Source organism: Bos indicus x Bos taurus, chromosome 9 (assembly GCF_003369695.1).
Source record: "Bos indicus x Bos taurus breed Angus x Brahman F1 hybrid chromosome 9, Bos_hybrid_MaternalHap_v2.0, whole genome shotgun sequence".
Lineage (NCBI taxonomy): Eukaryota > Metazoa > Chordata > Mammalia > Artiodactyla > Bovidae > Bos > Bos indicus x Bos taurus.
In genome coordinates, this window is record NC_040084.1 from 95437842 (window position 1) to 95461868 (window position 24027).

The following is a 24027-nucleotide window of genomic DNA, read 5'->3' on the forward strand; positions in this document are numbered from 1 at the left end:
ATAATTTTTCACTCCCCTTCTCAGTGGTGAATGTGATTTAGTTCTTCGTGTGACTTTTCAGAGTTTTATTCTTGGATGTGGTCCATCCGATCTGAGGGCCATCATGACAGCATCCGACTTGCTGCGTGGGCCTGAAACACTCAGGCTTGTGAATTAAAGGAAGCGGGTTCCAGTAAACGTGTGCAGACTATCACAAGGCCTGCCCTTGTCACCTCTGTGTTGGCTGGCTCAGTAAAGCCCTTGCCCCACATTTTAAGAGGATTCGACAAAGGTGATTCCGTCAAGTTTTCTGTAAGTTACAAATGCAGTATCTAGTGCTTACTTTCTTGAGTGTGTCTTTATGAAATTCTGTTTATTTTCAGGTATACAATTTTGCATATGCTTTTGTCTTAAAGAAAATGTGGCATCTTACTCCGGATATTTTCTCCTCCCTACTCTCTTTAGGAGAAAAAGACAAAATCGGTACCCACGAAAGAGTGTGCTGAGATGATGTTCAGAAGTCAATTTCCCTAATTGGATTCCTTGTCACATCCCTGACAGATTTTTGGACTGGTCCCTTTAAACCAGTTAGAACACAAGCTATCAAGTCAGATTATGATTGATGCAGTGACGTAAGAGCTTGGCCTTCAGACATTTTGTTCACACCCCATGTTTCTAGGTGATAATCTTTCAGGGGGTATGTTCTTGAATTTAGTCGTCTTTGATTTCATGATGCCTTTGGCTTTGTCCACAGCAACTCAAAAATTCAATTGTTTAGACTGTCCAAGTTTCTTTGAAACTATCAATTCACCCCAGATATAGATATATATATATATATATATATATATGTATATGTATCTCAAATATTCACAAAGAGACTAGAGTTCTCTTGCTGCTTTCTGGGCCCCAGCGATCCTCCCAGGACTGTTGCTGTGCGTCTGTCTGTTCCACATCCTCCATGCTCTGTCCTCCACCTCCTCATAGTGAGATTGTCTACATAGCCCACATCTTTGGTCCCGAATTATCAAGACCAACTTGCCATCCATCATCATTTTTCCTATTTAAATGAAGACAATGGGAAACCAAGGTGAAATAGTTGAACTGAATATGATTTCTGAATTAAGAATTCATATGAAGGTCATGGCATCTGGTCCCACCACTTCATGGGAAATAGATGGGGAAACAGTGGAAACAGTGTCAGACTTTATTTTTTTGGGCTCCAAAATCACTGCAGATGGTGGCTGCGGCCATGAAATTAAAAGACGCTTACTCCTTGGAAGGAAAGTTATGACCAACCTAGATAGCATATTCAAAAGCAGAGACATTATTTTGCCAACAAAGGTCCGTCTAGTCAAGGCTGTGGTTTTTCCAGTGGTCATGTATGGATGTGAGAGTTGGACTGTGAAGAAGGCTGAACGCCAAAGAATTGATGCTTTTGAACTGTGGTGTTGGAAAAGATTCTTGAGAGTCCCTTGGACTGCAAGGAGATCCAACCAGTCCATTCTGAAGGAGATCAGCCCTGGGATTTCTTTGGAAGGAATGATGCTAAAGCTGAAACTCGAGTACTTTGGCCACCTCATGCGAAGAGTTGACTCATTGGAAAAGACTCTGATGCTGGGAGGGATTGGGGGCAGGAAGAGAAGGGGACGACAGAGGATGAGATGGCTGGATGGCATCACTGACTCGATGGACGTGAGTCTGAGTGAACTCCGGGAGTTGGTGATGGACAGGGAGGCCGGGTGTGCTGCGATTCATGGGGTCACAAAGAGTCGGACACGACTGAGCGACTGAAATGAACTGAACTGAACTGAACATGGTACATACATACACAATGGAATATTACTCCGCCATGAAAAAGAACAAAACTGTGTCATTTGTAGAGATGTGGATGGATCTAGAGACTGTCATACACAGTGAAGTAAGACAGAGAAAAACAAATATCATATATTAATGCATATATGTGGAATCTGGATAAGTGCTACAGATGAACCTATTCATAGGGCCAGAGTAGAGACAGCAAATGTAGGGCACAAACACGTGGGCGCCAAGGGAGAAAAAGGTGATGGGGTGGGATGAATGGGGATTTGGGGGTTGACATATATATATTACTGTGCATAAAATAGATCACTAATGAGAATCTACTGTATAGCTCAGGGAACTCTACTCAGTGCTCTCTGGTGAACTGAATGGGAAGGAAATTAAAAGAAGAGGGGAGATACACACACACACACTTATAGCTGATTAACTTTGCTCTACACTAGAAACACACAACATTGTAAAGTAGCTATACTCCAATAAAAGTTAAATTAAAAAAAAAAAAACTCATATGTTTGCATGTTTAGACCAGACTACTGCTTAGGGTAATTTCCAGGGACTATCTTGACAATTGGACATTGAACTATTTATATGAATACATTTTTAAAAGGCCAGACACATATATACTTAAACAATAAATCATTTTAAATTGCAAACTCCTCATTCATTTTTTCATTGTTGTAAAATATGCATAATATAAAATTTACTATTTTAACTAAAGTGTACAGTTCCATCAGTTCAGTCGCTCAGTTGTATCTGACTCTTTGTGACCCCATGGACTGCAGCACGCCAGGCCTCCCTGTCCATCACCAACTCCCAGAGCTTGCTCAAACTCATGTCTATCGAGTCAGTGATGCCATCCAACCATCTCATCCTCTGTCGTCCCCTTCTCCTCCTGCCTTCAATCTTTCCCAGCTTCAGGATCTTTTCCAATGAGTCAGTTCTTTGCATCAGGTGGCCAAAGTATTGGAGCTTCAGCATCAGTCCTTCCAATGAATGTTCAGGACTGATTTCCTTTAGGATGGGCTGGTTGGATCTCCCTGCAGTCCAAGGGACTCTCAAGAGTCTTCTCCAACACCATAGTTCAAAAGCATCAATTCTTTAGCACTCAGCTTTCCTTATGGTCCAACTCTCACATCTGTTCATGAGTACTGGAAAAACCATAGCTTTGACTAGATGGACCTTTGTCGGGAAAGTAATGTCTCTGCTTTTTAATATGCTGTCTAGTTTGGTCATAGCTTTTCTTCCAAGGAGCAAGTCTTTTTTGATTTCATGGCTGAAGTCACCATCTGCAGTGATTTTGGGGCCCAAGAAATTAAAGTCTGTCACTGTTTACAGTGTTTCCCCATCTATTTGCCATGAAGTGATGGGACTGGATGCCATGATCTTAGTTTTTTGAAGGATGAGTTTTAAGCCAGCTTTTTCACTCTCCTCTTTCACTTTCATCAAGAAGCTCTTTAGTTCTTCGCTTTCTGCCATCAGGGTGGTATCATCTGCATATCTGAGGTTATCGATATTTCTCCTGGCAGTCTTCATTCCAGCTTGAGCTTCATCCAGCCTGGCATTTCACATGATGTACTCTGCATGGAAGTTAAATAAGCAGGCTGACAATATACAGCCTTGACGTACTCCTTTCCCAATTTGAAACCAGTTTGTTGTTCCATGCCCGGTTCTAACTGTTGCTTCTTGACCTGTGTACAGATTTCTCTACATACAGATCCGTAGCATTAAGTAAATTTTCATTGTTCTTTAACCATTACCAGCATCCATCTCTAGAACATTTTCCTCTTGCAGAACTGCAGCTCTCTACCCAGTAAGCATCTCCTCTGTCTCTTTTACTCCTCTAACCATCAGCCTTTCTACTTTCTGTTTCTATTATTTTGATTACTCTAAGTATCTCATATAAGTGGAATCATAATATATTTGTTCTTATTTTACTTAGCATGTCTTCAGTGTTTATCCATGTTGTAGCATATATCAGAATTTTATTCCTCTGTGAGACTGAATGATATTCCATTGTATATATAGCCCACATTTTGTGTATCCATTCATCTATATGTGGACACTTGGGTTGCTTCTACCTTTGGGCTATTGTGAATAATGCTTCTGTGAACACTGATTTACAAATATCCGTTCAAGTCCCTGCTTTCACTTCTTTTGTATTTACATCCAGAATTGGAGTTGCTAGATCAAGTGGCAATTCTACATTTAATTTTTTTTTCTTTTATTTTTTGAGGAACTGCCATATTGTTTTTCCATAGTGGCTACTCCATTTTCTGTGCCCACTGGGAATGCACAGGAGTTCCAATTTCTCCACATCTATGCCAACACTTGTTTGGTTTTTTTTTTTTTTTGGTAAGAGTAATAATGGTGTGATGTGGTAGCTCGCTGTTTTTTGTCTTTCAGTCAGCATTTATTGGGTATCTACAAGCCTGACATGTATTCAGTTCCATGTGTGGATTCTTTTTTGATGATTTGATACCTATTTATATAAGTATTTAATATGTATATCTATTTATATACATATAAATGAAATGCTTACCACAGTAAGCTTTATTAATGCATCCTTCACTTCACATAAGTACCATTTGTTGCTGATGGTATGCTGAGAACGTTAATGCTCTACTCAGAGCAACTTTCAAGCGTACAATGCAGTACTGTTAAGCGTAGTCATCATAGTCAGTATACATTAGATCCCCAAACTTACTCGTCTTATAACTGAAACTTGGTGCGCTCTGACGAGCCTCTCCCCATTTCCCACCCACCCCAGCCTGCAGCTCCTGGCAGCCACCACTCTGCTTCCTTTCTATGAGTTCAGTGGTTTTCGATTCCACGTTCAGTTGACATCATGTGGTATTTGTCTTTCTCTGACTTGTTTCACTTAGCATAGTGCCATCAGGTCTTTCCATACTGTCGCAAGTAACAGGATTTCCTTTTTATGGCTGAATGACATTTCATTTATATATACCGCATTATCTTTATTTCATTCACCTCGCAGTGGCCACATAGGTCATCTCCGTGTCTTGACTATTGTGAGTAATACTGCAGTGAACATGGGAGTGCCAATGTCTCTCTGAGATGGTAATTTCACCTCTTTTGGAGGTAAACTCAGAACTGGGATTGCTGGATCACTGTAGTTCTACTTTTTAAAGAAATAAACCGAGGAACCACCGTCCTGTTCTCCTTAGTGGCTATATCACTGTGGCTTTGACTTGCATTTCTCTAATGATTAGTGATGTTGACTATCTCTTCATCTGCTTCTTGAGCCATTTCTGTATCTTCTTTGGAGAAATGTACGTTCAAGTCCTTTTGTGGTTCAGTTGCTAAGTTGTGTCTGACTCTGTGACCCCACGGACTGCAGCATGCCAGTCTCCTCTGTCCTCCACTATTTCCCAGAGTTTGCTCAAATTCATGTCCATTGCTCGGAGAAGGCAGTGGCACCCCACTCCAGTACTCTCGCCTGGAAAATCCCATGGGCGGAGGAGCCTGGTAGGCTGCAGTCCATGGGGTCGCTAAGAGTCGGACACGACTGAGAGACTTCACTTTCACTTTCATGCATTGGAGAAGGAAATGGCAACCCACTCCAGTGTTCTTGCCTGGAGAACCCCAGGGATGGGGAGCCTGGTGGGCTGCCGTCTATGGGGTCGCACAGAATTGGACACGACTGAAGCGACGCAGCAGCAGCAGCAGCATGTCCATGGAGTTGCTGATGCATTTGCAGCATGTCCATCTCATCCTCTCCTGCCTCCTCCTCCTTTTGCTTTCAGTATTTCCCAGCATCAGATAAGGGTCTTTTCCAATGAGTTGGCTCTTCACATCAGGTGGCCAAAGTATTGGAACTTCAGCTTCAGCATCAGTCTTTCCAATGAGTGTTCAGGGTGGATTTCCTTTAGGATTAATTGGTTTGATCTCCTTGCAGTCCAAGGGACTCTCAACAGTCTTTTCCAGCATCACAGTTCAAAAGCATCAATCTTAAGTGCTCAGCCTTCTTTATGGTCCAACCCTTTATTTATTTATTTAAATTGGAGGCTAATTACTTTACAACATTGTAGTGGTTTTTGCCAGACATTGACATGAATCAGCCATGCTTGTACATGTGTCCCCCATCCTGAACCCCCTTCCAACATCCCTCCCCATCCCATTCCTCAGGGTTGTCCCAAGTGCACTGGCTTTGAGTGCCCTGTTTAATGCATTGAACTTGAACTGGTGATTTATTTCATATACAGTAATATACATGTTTCAATGCTCTTCTTTCAAATCATCCCACCCTCACCTTATCCCACAGAGTCCAAAATTCTGTTTTTATATCTGTGTCTCTTTTGCTGCCTCGCATATAGGGTCATCATTACCATCTTTCTAAATTCCATATATATGCATTAATATACTGTATTGGTGTTTTTCTTTCTGACTTACTTCACTCTGTATAATAGGCTCCAGTTTTATCCACCTCATTAGAACTGATTCAAATGTATTCTTTTATGGCTGAGTAATACTCCATTGTGTATATGTACCACAGCTTTCTTATCCATTCATCTGCCGAGGACATCTAGGTTGCTTCCATGCCCTGGCTATTATAAACAGTGCTGCAATGAACATTGGGGTACATGTGTCTCTTTCAGTTCTGGTTTCCTTGGTGTGTATGCCCAGCAGTGGGATCTCTGGGTCGTATGGCAGTTCTGTTCCAGTTTTTTAAGGAATCTCCACACTGTTCTCCATAGTGGCTGTACTAGTTTGCACTCCCACCAACAGTGTAAGAGGGTTCCTTTTTCTCCACACCCTCTCCAGCATTTACTATTTGTAGACTTTTTGGTAGCGGCCACTCTGACAGTCCAGCTTTTATATCCGTACGTGATGGTCCAGCTTTTATATCCATACATGACCACTGAAAAAGCCTTGCTTTGACCATACACTTTATCAGCAAAGTGATGTCTCTTTTTAATATGCTGTCTAGGTTTGTGATAGCTTTCCTCCCAGGGAAGAAGCATCTTTTAATTTCATGGCTACCATCTGCAGTGATTTTGGAGCCCAAGAAAATCAAATCTGTCACTGCTTCCATTGTTTCCCCATCTATTTGCAATGAAGTGATGGGACCAGATGCCATGATCTTAGTTTTCTTGAATGTTTAGTTTCAAGCCAGCTTTTTCACTCTCCTCCTTCATCCTCATCAAGAGGCTCTTTATTCCTCTTCACTTTCTTCCGTTAGAGTGGTATTGTCTGCATATCTGAGGTTGCTGATATTTCTCCCTGCAATCTTCTTTTTCAGTGTACATGTCTTCTTTTTATTAAATATCACCCTGATAATATCACCCTTAACTCACATTAACTTCAAAATTTGATCCTAGAGAGCTGAGTTAGAGATAACTTTATGACTTGTTGATTTAAAAGAAGAATTTGAGAACAAGTAAAAGCTGAAGCACACTTTTAAGTCCATCTGAGCTTAACACTAATAACATTTTAAAAGACAGTATCCAGCACCCATCAAACACCATCACTGACACTAAAGTAGATGTAAGTGAAAGACATAAAGGCCTTTTTGTGGAAAACATGCTTATAACTCTTAACATGCAGGATTATAAAAATTATAAAAATCAAACTACATTTCTCACATTACTATTGCAACCTTTAATGAAATATCATCATTTCTTGAGATTCTCCCCACAGTCTTGATTTCAGCTTGTGATTCACCCAGCCTGGCATTCCACATGATGTCCTCTGTATAGAAGTTAAATATATATCCAGGGTGACAGTACACACCTCAGTGTACTCCTTTCCCAATTTGGAACCAGTCTGTTGTCCCATGTCCAGTTCTAACTGTTGCTTCTTGACCTGCATACAGGTTTCTCAGGAGACAGGTAAAGTGGTCTGGTAGTCCCACCTCTTTCAGAATTTTCCAGTTTGTAGTGATACACAGAGTCAAAGGCTTTAGCGTAGTCAATGAAGCAAAATTAGATGTTTTTCTGGAATTCCCTTGCTTTTTCTATTATACAACACATGTTGGCAATTTGATCTCTTGTTCCTCTCTGTCTTTTCTAAATCCAGCTTGAACATCTGGAAGTTCAGGGTTCATGTACTGTTGAAGCCTGGCTTGGAGAATTTTAGCATTACTTTACTAGCGTGTGAGAGGAGTATAATCGTGCAGTAGTTTGAACATTCTTTGGCATTGCCTTTCTTTGGGATTGGAATGAAAACTGACCTTTTCCAGGCCTGTGGCCACTGCTGAGTCTTCCAAATTTGCTGGCATATTGAGTGCAGCACTTTCACAGCATCATCTTTCAGGATTTGAATTAGCTCAGCTGGTATTCCATCACCTCCACTAGCGTTGTTTGCAATAATTTCTTCCTAAGGCCCACTTGACTTCAGGTCCTTTGCCTGTATTTGAATTGGGTTGTTTGTTTCCTTAAAAAGGAGAAGAAAGCTGGAAGACTTCTACTTCCTGATTTCAAAACTTCTACAAAGCCACAGTAATCCAAAGAGTGAGGCACCGGCATAAGGACAGTTATGTGGACAATTGGAATAGAATAGAGGCCCCAGAACAGAACTCTTGTGCACGTGGTCAAGTGACATTTTTAACTGAAGTATAATTGATGTACAGTGTTATACAAGTTACAGGTGTACAGCATAGTAATTCAGTTTTCAAAGGTTATCTCCATTTATAGCTATTTTAAAATATTAGCTATATTTTCTGTGTTGTATAGTCAGGAGATTTTTTTGACAAGGGTGCCAATCTCATTCAATGGGAAAAGGAGAGCCTCTTCAATAAAGAGGAAAACTGGATGTGTTCAGGTAACAGAATGAAGTTGGACCCTTACCTAACACCATAAACAAAAGTTAATTCAAAGGATCAAAGACCTAAAAGTAAGAGCTAAAGTGTAAAACATTTAAAAGGAAACATAGAGGGGACTATGACATATATGGGGCTTTGATGGCCTCCCTGATGGCTCAGCTGGTAAAGAATCTGCCCGCAGTGCAGGAGACCCCAGTTCGATTCCTAGGTCGGGAAGATACACTGGAAAAGGGAAAGGCTACCCACTCCAGTATTCTTGGGCTTCCCTCGTGGCTTAGCTGGTAAAGAATCTGCCTGTAATACTGGAGACCTGGCTTCAATCCCTGGGTTGGGAAGATCCCCTGGAGGAGGGAAAGGCTACCCATTCCAGTATTCTTGCCTGGAGAATTCCATTGACTTGTATGTATAGTCTGTGGGGTCGCAAAGAGTCGGACAAGACAGAGCGACTTTCACTTCGCTTCACAATGATTTTTTAATTTTTTAAAATTTATTTATGGCTGTGTTGGGTCTTCGTTGCTGCTCACAGACTTCTTCTAGCTGCGGGGAGTGGGGCTACTCCGCCTCGTGGTGCCTGGGCATCTCATTGCCGTGGCTTCTCTTGCTGCGGAGCACAGGCTCTAGAGAGCAGGCTCTGTAGTTGTGGCATATGGACTCGGCTGCCCGGAGACATGTGGCGTCTTCCTGGATCAGGGATTGAACCCATGTCCTGTGCATTGGCAAGGGATTCTTAACCGCTGGACCACCAGGGAAGTCACGATTTCTTTTTGTGATTGAAGTGTGGTTCATTTATAATGTTGTGTTTCAGGTGTACAGCAAAGTGACTCAGTTTCACATACGTGTGTGTGTGTTAGTCGTTCAGTCGTGTCCGACTCTTGTGACCCCATGGACTGTAGCCCGCCAGGCTCCTCAGTCCGTGCGATTTCCCAGGCCAGAATACTGGAGTGGGTTGCCGCTTCCTCCTCCAGGGATCGAACCTGGGCCTCCTGCGTTACTGGCAGATTCTTTACTATCTGAGCCACCAGGGACGTCCAGTTTCATATATATGTCTAATTTCATATATATATAACTTCAGATTCTTTCTGTTATAGGTTATCACAGGATACTAAATATAGCTCCATGTGCTGTGTAGTAGGTCCTTGTTTATCTACTTTATATACAGTCATGTGTATCTGTTAATCCCAAGCTCCTACTTTTTCCTTCCTCCCCCTTCCTCTTTGGTAACCATGAGTTTGTTTTCTTTGTCTGTGAATCTGTTTTGTAAATAAGCTCATTTGTAATTGAGGAAAAAAGATTTCACATGTAAGTGATAACATATGTTACTTGTCTTTTTCTTTGACTTACTTTGGTTAGTATGATAATCCCTAGGGCTGTCCATGTTGCTGCAAATGGCATTATTTCACTTCATTGTTTCCTTTTATGGTTAAGTAACAGTCGTTGTGGAGAAGGCAATGGAGAAGGCAGTGGCCCCCACTCCAGCACTCTTGCCTGGAAAATCCCATGGATAGAGGAGCCTGGTAGGCTGCAGTCCATGGGGTCGCTAAGAGTCAGACACGACTGAGCGACTTCACTTTCACTTCTCACTTTCATGCATTGGAGAAGGAAATGGCAACCCACTCCAGTGTTCTTGCCTGGAGAATCCCAGGGATGGGGGAGCCTGGTGGGCTGCCGTCTATGGGGTCGCACAGAGTTGGACACGACTGAAGTGACTTAGCAGCAGCAGCAGCAGCAGCAGCAGCAGACATATGGCAACTCACTCCAGTACTCTTGCCTGGAAAATCTCATGGAAAGAGGAGCCTGGTAGGCTGCAGTCCATGGGGTCGCTAAGAGTCAGACACGACTGAGCGACTTCACTTTCACTTCTCACTTTCATGCATTGGAGGAGGAAATGGCAACCCACTCCAGCGTTCTTGCCTGGAGAATCTCAGGGACAGGGGAGCCTGGTGGGCTGCTGTCTATGGGGTCGCACAGAGTTGGACACGACTGAAGTGACTTAGCAGCAGCAGCAGCAGTCCGTTGTATACACACCCCACACCTTCTTTATCCGTTCATCTGCTAATGGATGCTTGGGTTGTTCCCATGTCTTGGCTACTATGAACAGTGCTGCTATGAACACTGGGGTGCATGGATCTTTTTGCATTTGTTTTCTCTAGATATATGCCTGTTTTGTGCTAATACCATGCTGTTTTGATTACTGCAGCTTTGTAGTATAATCTGAAGTCTTGGGAGGACAGTGATTTCTTATATAGGACGCTGAAGGCAAAGGCAACCAAAAAAAAAAAAAGATAAACTGGACTTCATGAAAATGAAAAAGTTCTGTGCATCAAAGGATACCATCAACAGAATAAAAAGGAAAGCCATAAAATGGAAGAAAATATTTGGAAATCACATATCTGATAAAGAATTAATATCTAGAATCTTTAGGACAGAGAACTCTTGAGACCCACATTCAGTTCTTAGAGAAAGTTAAAGGCTGTGGAGAAGCAGTTTATACCTGATTATTCCCTGGTTCACTGCAAACCCAGGCCAGTTATCTTCAACCTTAGGTGTCTCTTTGTGGAAGAGTTACTACCCTGCTCTTGAGGATTATTATTAACATAGAAGCCATTCAGACCTTCTGCTGATAGGATGCAGGGAGCTTAATTAAAGGGGAAAAATTATTTTCTTTCCTGCAGCTAAGCAGAAGAGTAATGTCTAGTGGCAGAAGGACACTACACGTGATCCTCGTTCTGCCCACAGGATTATAAACCTGCTGTTAATTTCCATTCTTCTGGAAGGCTCCGGTGGCAGGTTCACAGCCGTGGCCTGCGTCTCCTTCATCCTAGAATGGTGTCTTGGTCCCAGTGCCACCTAAGCTCAAACATCTCTAAAGAGTGAAACATACCCTCAAAGGCTCTGGAATCCAACTCTGACACCATTTGTGACAGGATATCATGGTTCTTCACATTCTAAGGGACTTTTAGGTCAAATTTTTGGAAAGATTTTTTTCCACTTTGCATAAGTGAGCCAAAGATTGGTTTAAAACTTTATTGTCCTAGGGACCTTTTCTTGCCTATGAAAAATGAAAGTCCTAAAACACCTTATAATTATCTAACACTGCCCCCTGCCCCAGCCTCTGGTTTTAGTCACCTCTGTCTAGCATTTGGAGCATACTTAACGCTCCACTGTGGGCCAGCCCTCAGGACTGTCACATACAGTTGTGCAGGTTGGGCACTGTGCAAGGGGACCACCTAGATTTGTGTGTTGATTGATTGTCATTATTTTTCTGAAAGGCACAGCAGAATGTGTTATTCTAACAAAATCCATATATTACGACCAACTCCTAGGGCAGACAGAGCATCTTGATGGAGTGTATTTGCATAGTTCCCAGGGAGGCTTTGTGTGAGTAACCCCTACCTGTGCTTTGCTTTGATGCTGGGAAAGACTGAAGGCAGGAGGAGAAGGGGGTGACAGAGGATGCGATGGTTGGATGGCCTCATCAACTCAATGGACATGAGTTTGAGCAAACTCCAGGAGATGGTGAAGGACAGGGAGGCCTGGCGTGCTGCAGTCCATGGGGTCGCAGAGTCAGACACAACTTACTGACTAAATGACAACAACAATGTATAAAATAGATAACTGATGAGAACCTACTGTCTCACTCAGGGCACTCTGCTCAATGCTCTGCAATGACCTAAATGGGAAGAAAATCCAAAAAGAGAGGATACATGTACACATACAGCTGATTCACCTTGCTGTACAGCAGAAACTAACGCAACACTGCAAAGCAACTGTCCTCCAGTAAAGAAAATGTTAAGAATAGGGATAAGGCAGGTGCTTATAAGAAATCCTGTAGAATGGATGCTCACTTTGAACCAGGCTCCATTTTAACACTGGCCAAGCACGCCAGCTGCCCACCAGCCAGCGCCCTGGACCACAGGTCCTGCTGCAGATGCCATACCCTGCCACCCTGATGCCTTGCTGGGATGACGAGGTCCCTGGGAAAGAGGGCAGAGGGAAGACTCTGGAATGCCCCAGTACAGCTCAGTCAGCCAGCTCCATCACATGGTCATAGGTGGCTGAGGGGCCCCACACCCTGAATCACGGGATTGGCACGGCTTAGTCTTCTTCTAAGACATGATCGTTAACCTCCTCTCCGACAGTGTAAGGCCCCACAGCAGCCCTGCACTATGGAAAAGTCATGGAACCCAGACAGCTGTGGAGTGAACAGAGTCTTCAAGCAGAAGGTGGCCTGACTCGCAGCTTTCCCAGTGAGTCAGCTCTTTGAATTGGGTGGTCAAAGTATTGGATCTTCAGCATCAGTCCTTCCAATGAATATCCAGTTGATTTCCTTTAGGATTGACTGATTTGATCTCCTTGCTGTCCAGGGCCTCTCAAGAGTCTTTTCCAGCACCACGGTTTGAAGGCATCAATTCTGTACATAGCAGTGTATATATGTCAAGGCCAATTTCCCAGTCCATCCCACCCCCCTTTCCCCACTTGGTGTCCATACTTTTGTTCTCTAGTCTTATGCCTCTATTTCTGCTTTGCAAATAGGTTCATCTGTACCACTTTTCTAGATTTCGCATAAGTGTGTTAATATATGATATTTGTTTTTCTCTTTCTGACTTCACCTTTTTTTAGAGAAGTGGATATAAAAGTAGATGCAGTGTATCCAGTAGTACACAGACGTGTGATGACTTGCCACAGACACTCTGTGCTAGTCCCAGGCTGGTTTTGGATCTAGAAGCCTCTGCTCTGCCCTGTGGTCCATGGGGATGCCTACCACTCCCTAAGTTCCTGCTTATGAGCAGAGGTTGTGTCCCCTGACTCTTACCTCTGTAAAGAGCCGTGTGTATTATACACAACGAATGTGAACGAATGGACAAAATTATGCGGAAGCCAAGTGGTGGAAAAAATACCTTGTTTCATATATATTTGGTACAGCTCGAATGAGGTCACACTTACTGCTAAAATAGCATTGGATACTGTTGTTGTCATATTTATTATAACCCGCCTCTGCTTGGCAAGCCCGCTGGTGCTGGCGACACTGACGAGGCCCGTGTCCTCAAAGGGTTCACCATCTAGCAGGGGAGATGGATGTATATGCCAGCAGTTAGTTACAGGGCATCAGAGGAGTTTTAAAGCAACTGCGCCTGGCAACCATGACAAGGAGCCTGGTGAGTCAGGTCCAGAGAATAAACCACTAGACGGAACGCGAAGGTACAACGTGGTGTGAAGTGGTGCCGCCTAGTGGCGGTGGGGCTCCTAGGAAGTTCAGCTTCGCCTATACCTGCAGCAGGTGGCAAGGAGAGGTCAGTGCAGACTGAGTCACACGGGACCTCCGAGATGGGTCTCTCCAGCTGCGGTAACAAATTACAGTGACCTGGGTGGCTTGAAACAGCAGAAATGTATCGTCTCTCAGCTCTGGAGGCTGAAAGTCCAAAGTCGAGTTTCCGAGATACCCGTTTGCTCTGCCGGCTCTCGAGGAGAACCCCTCCTTGCCCCTCCCGGCAGTCCTCGGTGTCCGTGGCTCGTAGACGCATCGCTCCGTCTCTGCCTCTGTGGTCCTGCCGTCTTCGCTCTGTGCGTGTCTGCCCCTCTGTCCATGTGTCCCCACTTTGCAAGGACACCAGTCGTGTTGGATCAGGACCCACCCGGATGACCTCACCTAAGCTCCATCTGCAAAGACTCCTGTCTCCAAGGGCGGTCACCTTCACAGTTGCCTGGGGGGAGGGCTTCAGCGTATCTTTTCTCAACCCAAAGCAGCTCTGTGTGTTGGCTGAAGAAGCTGCGAAGGCTGGGAGTTGCAAGCCAAGGACAGGACCTGGAGTGTGTTTTGGAGGGTGAGGGGCTGGGGGGAGGGGCGGCCTCTGGAGGGTGCTGGCAACACGCTCGCTGCTGGGCACTCACTGCCCCACCAGAGGCTGGACGCCGCAATCACAGGCCTCGTTTCTTAAGCAGGATAAGATACGCATGACAAGTACAAACCACTTATGAAATTCAGACAGGATTAAGAATTTTCAGGGATTTGGTTGTTGGTTTACGTGTGGTGGTTCCCCACAGAAAAAGCCCTTGCTTTTTATTATGAACATTTCAAACGCAAGCCAGAGCAGAGAGAAGGTCACCCCCTCATATGGTCACTGGCGTGCTGCCCTAACTTTGCTGTGCCTGGCTTTGTAGGCAGGTTGTCACGTGAATGCCAGCTTTTTTGTCGTTTGTAATGTTGGGCCCATTACACAGTCCACTGTGCTTTGAGGGCAGGAGGAGAGGGGGGCGACAGAGGATGAGGTGGTTGGATGGCATCATCAACTCAGTGGACATGAGTTGGAACAAACTTTGGGAGACAGTGAAGGACAGGGGAGCCTGGCATGCTGCAGTCCATGGGGTTGCAGAGAGTCGGACACGACTGAGCGACTGAACAACAGCAGCACAGTCCCCGTGAGCCTAGGTTTTCACTTACAGAGTTGAGACGGCTCCTGGTGACGCCCCACAGCAAATGCAGTCAGTGTCCCACACAGCCCCTGGCAGACAGTCAGCTTCGAGGATAATAAATGTCTCTGTGACTTTCTGAATGGGCCCGAAGCCTAGGACCCTGGGACCCAGACCCACAGCCGCTCTCGGTAAAGCCTAAGGAGGCCACCAGAGTGGGACCTCAACCTGCCAGTCAGGAGACCTCGGCGGGGGGGGGCATCTTTCAACGAGCATTTCCCCATAGTCATTATGCAAATTAAAAAAAAAAGTTAACAAGAAATAAATGTTTAGTGCTTTTTAAGGAAAGCCTCTGGTAAGAAATGACTGAGGAGTAGAAGAGAAAAAAAGAGTAAAGTGGTGATGCACAGGAACAGAGCCCCAGGGTTGCTCCTCAACCTCATGCCCCAGGCCGCCTCCGTGAGGCTGGGGGTGCGCCTGGGACTCTGCATGGCTCACGGGCTCCCTGCTGACAGCTGCCCCCGCAACACCTGGGGGAAAAAGAGTGTGGGGCACCCTGGCTCCCCCGGGCCAAGCCTGTCCCTCTGCCCGTTCTTGTAACTCCCGTGAGCTGAGAATGAGTTTTACATATCTTAATGGTTAGAAATCAAAAGAAGAACTTTTGTGAGACATAAAAAATTACAACCTAGACAGCATATTAAAAAGCAGAGACATTACTTTGCCAACAAAGGTCTGTCTAGTCAAAGCTATGGTTTTTCCAGTAGTCATTGCTGGATATGAGAGTTGTACCATAAAGAAAGCTGAGCCCCGAAGAATTGATGCTTTTGAACTGTGTGGTGTTGGAGAAGACTCTTGAGAGTTCCTTGGACTGCAAGGAGATCCAACCAGTCCATCCTAAAGAAGATCAGTCTTGAATATTCATTGGAAGGACTGATGCTGAATCTGAAACTCCAATACTTTGGCCACCGGATGCAAAGAACTGACTTATTTGAAAAGACCCTGATGCTGGGAAAGATTGAAGGCGGGAGGAGATGGGGACGACAGAGGATGAGATGGTTGGATGGCATCACCGACTCAATGGACGTGAGTTTGAGTAAACTCCGGGAGTTGGTGATGTGGAGGCCTGGTGTGCTGTAGTCCATGGGGTTGCAAGGAGTCGGACACGACTGAGCAACTGAACTGAACTGAAAAATTACAAGAAATTCAAATTTCAACGTCCATTATCAGAACACAGACACACCCACTCTTTAACACGATGGCTGCAGTCACAAGCGCACAGTTGAGCAGGTGGGAGAAAAGGTACAGAGCCTGTAATACTGGCCATTTGGACTTTACAGTTAGGGTGTGTCAACGCCGAGGGTGGTGGTTCCCAGTGCCGCCAGCAGGGGGCAGCAGAAAGCCGTGTATGTGGGCCCAGCCTCCCGGGGCTCAGGAAGGGTATTTAGGAATGTGATGGGGAGACCAAGCTGAGGTTTAGGAGGGAGGTACAGGCCTGGGGTAGAAAGGCAATTAGCGAGGGGAGTGAGTGGAGAACGCCCAGGGTAAGTAGAGCAGTGGGGCACCCTCCTTAAGGGTTGGTGCGAGAGTAGACCCCCAGTGTGGAGGCCCAGGTGTGGGCCGTAGGGAGACGCTAGAGGGCTGCAGGTGGTGGGGAGAGGAGCATCGTTTTGGAGAGGGGGGCTGTCACCTGGTGGTCATGCCTCTGGGCAGCAGTCCCAGCAGTCCACGACTGGGAGGACGAGGGGCCAGCAGCCCCTGAGCTGTGGTCCCCCTGCCCCGCCACCCCCAGGGCTCAGAACTGCCCCTCCTCTGGAGTCTGCACTCTGGCCCAGGACAGGCTGAACAAGCAGTGTCTCTGTCTAATCTCCCTCTTTCCTCTGTCTTTCTCTGCTTTCGCAGTGATGGGGCCCTCGGTGCACTCGGGGTGGCTCCTTTAGATTCCAGCCAGTCTTCTTCCCCGAGGCTTCTGCAGATGTGAGCCTTCACTCTTTACAAGCTGGCTCTGCTGGTTTAGCGCTCAGCCTTCGGGGTGAGGCCTTTTTTATTTTTAAAGGGTTGTTTTGTAGTCGGACAGTGAGGAGGCTCACTCCTGTTAGAGTCTGGTGAGCACCGCGGTGAACCCCAGAAAAATGCACATGGGCAAGTGGACTCACAGTTTGAAATGTGATTTCAGGGCTCATCCGTCACCTGAGCTCCCCAAGTTAGGACCCCTGACTGGCAGTGGGCATAATCCCTGTAGCTCACACGGTAAAGAATCTGCCTGCAATGCAGAAGACCTGGTTTTGATCCCTGGGTTGGGAAGATCCTCTGGAGAAGGGAATGGCTACCCACTCCAGTATTGTTACCTGGAGAATCCCATGGAATTGGGGGGAGGGGGAGATCAGATCAGGGTCAGCTGGGGGGTTAGCCATCCCCAGCTTTAATGTTTGGGGCTTGATATCAGAGTACTTTACCCCCCACCCAAAGGCTCCCTGTAATTCCTGACTGTCTTACTACCCCGCCCCTGCCGCCCTGCCTCCTGTCTTATGGAGATGATGAAATATTTAAGGCTTTCTTTGGGAAGGATTATAGCCTTCTGAAGAAAAGTTATGACAAACCTAGACAGTGTATTAAAAAGCAGAGGCATCACTTTGCCAACAAAGGTCTGTCTAGTCAAAGCTATGGTTTTTCCTGTAGTCATGTACAGATGTGAGAGTTGGACCATAAAGAAAGCTGAGGGCCAAAGAATTGATGCTTTTGAACTGTGGTATTGGAGAAGACTTTTTAGAGTCCCTTGGACTGCAAGGAGATCAAACCAGTCCATGCTAAAGGAAATCAGTCCTGAATAATCATTAGAAGGACTGAAGCTGAAGCTCCAATACTTTGGCCACCTGATGCGAAGAGCTGACTCATTGGAAAAGCCCCTGATGCTGGGAAAGATTGAAGGCAGGAGGAGAAGGGGACGACAGAGGATGAGATGGTTGGATGGCATCACTGACTCAATGGACTCCAGGAGATAGTGAAGGACAGGGAAGCCTGGCATGCTGTAGTCCATGGGTTCACAAAGAGTCGGACACTGAGCGACTGAACAGCAACAACAAGAAAGCCTTCTGAAAGCACAACACAGGAGTTGCTCTGACCTCCTAGGACCATGCATCTGGCAGTTCTCAGCTGTGTGCTGGGTGCTCTGGGGGCTTCTTGGGAACTTCTCTGAGAGAATCCACTTCTGGTCTCCAGGCTGGGCAAGTGCACTGACCTCACCCTGTGCATTGGGCTGGGAAACATTGTGTTCACAGGACTGTGGGCTTTAGAGAGGGCTATTTTTAGGGTCTTAATACAGCACATCATAAAATCCCCTTTCCTTGAAACAAAAAGAGTACTATATCAGATGGAGTCTTATTTAGGAAATTATTAGCCTCTATAACTAGAAATAAGTAGATTACATTTTTTAAAAGATTAATTCAATCTGCGTAACAAAGAATGTTTAAAGGAATATAGTCACTCCATTATGAAATGTTTGCAGAGGACAACTGGAAGCTTAGAAGCTTGAAGTGTTTTTCAAATGATCCAGAATTTAAAAATCTAATTCAGCATCAACTTTCAGTAAAAGCAATCATTTCCAGCAAGTATTGTCTCATTCTGTGTGTGGGCATATGTGTGTGTGGAACATCAGCTTTAGGTGGAATATAATTTAGGTAACACAAAATTCACCTGTTTAAAAGTAGAGTTTCATGATTTTTTGGTAAAACGTACAGATTCCCAGGTGGCTCAGTGGTAAAGAATCCACCTGCCAATGCAGAAGTAGATGGAGACGCAGGTTCGATCCCTGGGTCAGGAAGATCCCCTGGAGGAGGAAATGGCAACCCACTCCAGCATTCTTGCCTGAAAAACTCCATGGACAGAGAAGCCTGGGGTTTCAAAAAGTCAAATATGACCGAGCAACAGCACACACCCCAAAATGGTCTCTTGCTTTTTAATCACAAGATGCACTGTTAGGAAAATAATAATTTTAATGTATTAGATCCTGTATTTCCATCATCTGTGTTGTATTCCTACTAATAAATGACCTCTACCGATATCTCTTCCAGGCAAGCACGAGACAGCTGGAGCAAAGCTCTTGCAATCTTATCAGAAGCTGAGGTGAGTGTTGTCAGAGGCCAGGCCGTCCTGGGCCCTCGGGGCTGGAGCACAGAGGACTCAGCGAAAGAACGTATAGGTCTCCTGACTTTCGGATGTCACTGCTCTGGAATGTAACTTTAAAAAAACGATGATAAAAAGTGCCTGGAGAAGATGCAGAGATATTTCCACATTCTTATGAAAAGCTACAAGGATTGAGCATAAGATTTTCTCACAAGACATTTTGTTTCTTGAATTTTTTTTGATGTTTTCAGGAAACAAAATGTTGTTTTTGATGGCATGTCCAATGAGATTCAGGACTTCCTGGGTGGCTCGGTGGTAAAGAATCAGCCTACCATTGCAGGAGATGAAAGAGACTTGGGTTCAATCTCTGAGTCAGGAAGATTACCTGTAGAAGGAAATGAACCCATTCTAGTATTCTTGTCCGGAAAATTCCATGGACAGAGCAACCTGGTGGGCTACAGTCCATGGGGTGGCAAAGAGTCAGACATGACTGAGCACATGCACCAGTGAGATTCTAAACCAAGCATTTGCTTTTATGAATCATTCATGTCCCCAACATCTTGCCCGGTGCCTGACACTTTAGAAACATTTGTGGAATGAACACTGGTGGGTTTGAATAATGGCCTGAGAGATAGTAACTTTATAAACAAAATTCTAAACACCCAGCCGTCGTGAAGAGAGCAATAATTCACACACCCGACTATGCCGAATTTATTAAAGTATTCTTGAAAAGTCTCCACCAGCAGCTTTTGTTTTGTTTTGTTTATGGTGAGACTTTCCAGTTTCTGGATTTTTCATTGTTTTACTCCGTCCGTCCTCGTGCCAACTTCTTTTAGCATAAACTTATGATTCCTCTTACTGTTGGTTTTTACATCCGTGACATCTGGGGCATTCTGCTGGGTGCTGTCCACTAAGAGGACGCTCATGTCCACGTGGCACCCATGTGTGGAGTCCGGGTGCCAGGGCAGCCAAGCCACAGAGCCGGGGCCCAGCACCCCAGCTGTTTTGTGAACACATGGCTGGAGTGCAGTGCCTGGGCCTGGGACCACAGGGCTGCGTCTCCCACGTTCAGACCCCAGGAATCAGCCCTGTGTGGAGTGGATCCAGGCAGGCTGCTGGGCCCTCTTCTAAAAGATGAGGTGTATTTTTTTGCAGAAAGGCAGAGGACTTGAATTGCAGGACAAATGTGAATGCTGTATACGCGTAATACTCACAACCCGTTTCTTGTCCCTATGTTTCCCCTCAGCAACAAGATCTCCGTGGTTCCTCCCACTCCACCGCCTCTCAGTGAAAGCCAGTGTGGCGGCGGCCCTGCCAGGGTAACGTGCCCGTCCGGTGCCGCTGGGTGGGGACGGGGAGGGACGCGGAGGAGATGGGGCCGAGAGGCTGAGCCTCGTGGCAGAGCGATCCAGCCTTGGCTGGAGGGTCCCGAGGCCAGGAGGGAAGGGGGCCCCCGTAGGAGGCTGGAGGTGCTGGGCTCTACCTGGGGTCTGGGTTCCCATCACGCGCTGGGGGCCATGGGCCTGCCCCCCGCCACGCCCCCCGTCGTCAGTGGACGTGTCTTCCGCCTGCATCCCGCCCCCCGCCACGCCCCGCGTCGTCAGTGGACGTGTCTTCCGCCTGCATCCCGCCCCCCGCCACGCCCCGCGTCGTCAGTGGACGTGTCTTCCGCCTGCATCCCACATCCCTGTCTCTTCACTCTTGTCGTTTTCTTGCTTCTGTCCCCTCACCGTGCCGTGCCCTTGAGTGTGGGGGTCTGGACGGGCTCCCGTGTGTGTCAGGGGCCTTTGGGGGTTGGAAAGGGAAATACAGGTTGATTCACAGGCGTGTGACTCACAGATGGGGGAGTACCTGTGGAAATGTGCATGTGCGTGTCTTTGAGTGTTTGTAGGTGCTTAGCGTAAAGAAGACCAGGACTCTTCCCATCCAGAGCAGTTAGCTGTGTGATTCTGGGGGACTTACCTGGGCTCCCAACTTCCCTGGTGGCTCAGACGGTAAAGTGTCTGTCTACAATGCGGGAGACCTGGGTTCGATCCCTGGGTTGGGAAGATCCTCTGGAGAAGGAAATGGCAATCCACTCCAGTACTATTGCCTGGAAAATCCCATGGACAGAGGAGCTTGGTAAGCTACAGTCCATGGGTCTCAAAGAGTCGGACATGACTGAGCGACTTCACTTTCCACTTTTACCTGTGCTCCCACCTGGGAAGCGGCAATAATCATATTCGTCTGGCTCGCCTCCCACGGCTGGTGTGAGAAATTACCCGGATAATGTCTGTGCTGATACTTGGAAATTGTCAAGTGCCATGGAAACATGTGGTTTTGATTATTTATTATTCTGCATATTAAAGGGAGTAACTCCATCTCTGTACAGGATATACATGTCTGCTGGCGAGAGAATTCTTTTTCCAGTTTCAGACTGAGACCCCAGAGTGACCTTCAAAATCCTGCTCTACTCTCTCCTTGGGAGAGGTTTCCTTTACTCCTTGAGAGTAATTTATCTGAAGTTACTCGAGCACAGACGTGCTCAAGACATATTACTGGGATGGATGGACAGATGGACAGATGGATGAGACTCGCAGAGGGGGTGGCCTCATTTCTGTTCTTTCTCTGCCTTTTCCTCTCTCTTCTGCACTGGGGGGTGGACCTGACCCCTGGCTCCAGGCTGCTCAGCCCTGCCTTGTGTCACATGCATTCTGCCCACGTTGATGTCCTCTCTGGACCGAGCTGGGGTCAGTGACGTAAGAGAAGGAGGCCAGAGAAGTAAGAATTTGCTCACTGAGTCTTTGAGGCCATGACGTGTCCGTGCTTATTTCTACGAGGTAGTTGTTAGCTTTTCGACAACCACACGGTACTGCCCCTTCCTTTAAGGCAGTTGTCAAAACTCAGAGGAGAGACGCTGAATAAAGAGGGCTCCTCCCTCCTCTCTAGAGGCCTGTGCCCCAGAGACACACGTGCACACACCCACATGCACCCCAAGAACCCACACATGCCTTCACCCACCCATGCAGGCGTTTGGGGGTTGGTGGCCTGGAGCCTTCTGGGGCAAACACCAGTCATCAGACAGAAGTCTCATTCTCTCCTTCTGTCTCTGCTTTAGTTGCAGGAACTCGGGCAGTTTAAAGGATTCAATAAGTCTGTGGAAAATTTGTTTCTGTCTGTCACCACCCACATGAAAAGTAAGTGGCTGCCTCTCCGGGGGTTCTGGCACTGCCCTGCAGGCCAGGCATGTGCACCGGCTCCTGGAGAAAGCCAGGGCCCTTCCCCTGTCCCATGTCTGCATCAGCAACAGCTCTGAAGGCCCGGCGTGCACTGGGACCTTTCTAGCTGCCAGCAGAGCAGGAGGCCCCAAAGCTTCCAGCAGGTCGACTGGACAGCGGCGTGGACGGCACTGCTCGGAGGGGAGCGACTCTGGCGTATCCTGGGGGACAGGAGACAGGGGAGCCCCGGGGCTTTGTGGGAGGGTAGGCGTGTCTGGGATCTGTCTAGAGGGCAGAGGCAATGTACCGACTCAGCCCTGCCTGGCATGCGCGGGAGACACTCATCAACAGCGCGAGGGGTGGGCCACAAGACAGAGGGGCGCCCTGAAGGGGCACTGCCCAACACAATAGCCTCTGGCCTCACATGGCTCTTGAAATGTGGCCAGAGGAAAACACATGTCAGATTCAGGAGACTCGCTATTGACCAAAGAGTGAACATTTTCATTAATAATTTTAATACCGATAATATATTTTCACAATACGTTGAATGAAAGTGAAAGTGAAGTCGCTCAGTCGTGTCCAACTCTTTGTGACCCCGTGGACTGTAGCCTACCAGGCTCCTCCGTCCATGGGATTTTCCAGGCAAGGGTACTGGAGTGGGTTGCCATTTCCTTCTCCAGGGGATTTTCCCCACCCAGGGATTGAACGCGGCTCTCCTGCATTGTAGGCAGACGCTTTACCGTCTGAGCCACCAGGGAAGTCCTAATATATTGGATATGTTGCATTAAGTGAAATATAGTATTACAATGAACTTTGCCTGGTTCTTTTTGCTTTTTAAAATGTAGCCACTAGAAAATTTGAAATGACATATGTGAGCTGTATTATATCTCTATTGAGTGTTGAGTGGTTTCAAGGTCCGTGTTTGAGTGACAAGGCTGTCCTGGGAAGGAAGCCTTTTAAAGGACACATTCACCTTTGAGGGGGCACTTACCATGTGGGGTTCCTTCCTTCCTTTCTTTACTCATCTGAATTCTAAACTACTCTATTGCAAAGAAATTTTTAAGTCATCTTTTCAGGGTTTGCTTATGGAAATGGTTATAAGGATACCCCAAGGCTTATTTCTACCCCAAGAAGCGGTATTTAATTGTAAAATCTTTTTAAGGAGCCCCTAAAAACCCAGCTTGTTTGTTCAGCTGCCTCCTTTGTGTTTGGATAACCAGACACTTGGGATGTATAATGGCCTAAATTCAGGGTAACCCGGTGGGGAGGTTGGGCTTGAACCCCCTTGACGGCAGCCCTGCCTGCAGAGACCTGGGAACACACAGTGACCATTCAGGAGCCAGCCCCCCTGTCCCGTGCTGGGGTCCCACGTCCAGTGGGATGTCAGGGACTCTCCTCTGGGCCCCAGAGCTCGGGGTGCGGAAATCCTGGAGAAAGTTCTCAGCAAAGCTGTATGCTCCCACCTGTCTTCCTTGTATTTCTTTTCTAGAACTCTCCAAGTCCCAGAATGACATGACCTCTGACAAGCAGCACCCGGAGATGGTCCCCAGGCAGCGTGAGGGCCGGCCGGAGAGGAGGAGCCAGTCTGACACCGCGATCAACGTGACCACCAGGGTATCCCTGGCCACCCCAATGCCTGCCCGTCTTCTCTATAGAGTTCTCTGTCCTTTTATTTCAAAGCTAGACATCAAGCAGTCTAAAAAACACTTATAAACCCCTCCATTG

At 46.4% G+C, this 24027-nt stretch overlaps 1 protein-coding gene across 2 annotated transcripts in view; it reads left to right on the forward strand.

The window, feature by feature from the left end:
* Nucleotides 1-24027, forward strand: part of SYTL3 (synaptotagmin like 3) — an 84048-nt gene that overhangs the window by 28018 nt on the left and 32003 nt on the right. For both annotated transcript variants that reach the window (XM_027551950.1, XM_027551951.1), the window contains exons 4-7: nt 19054-19105; nt 20352-20424; nt 22203-22281; nt 23792-23916. In XM_027551950.1, coding sequence (XP_027407751.1) covers nt 19054-19105; nt 20352-20424; nt 22203-22281; nt 23792-23916 — 329 coding nt within the window. The remainder of the gene's footprint in view (nt 1-19053; nt 19106-20351; nt 20425-22202; nt 22282-23791; nt 23917-24027) is intronic.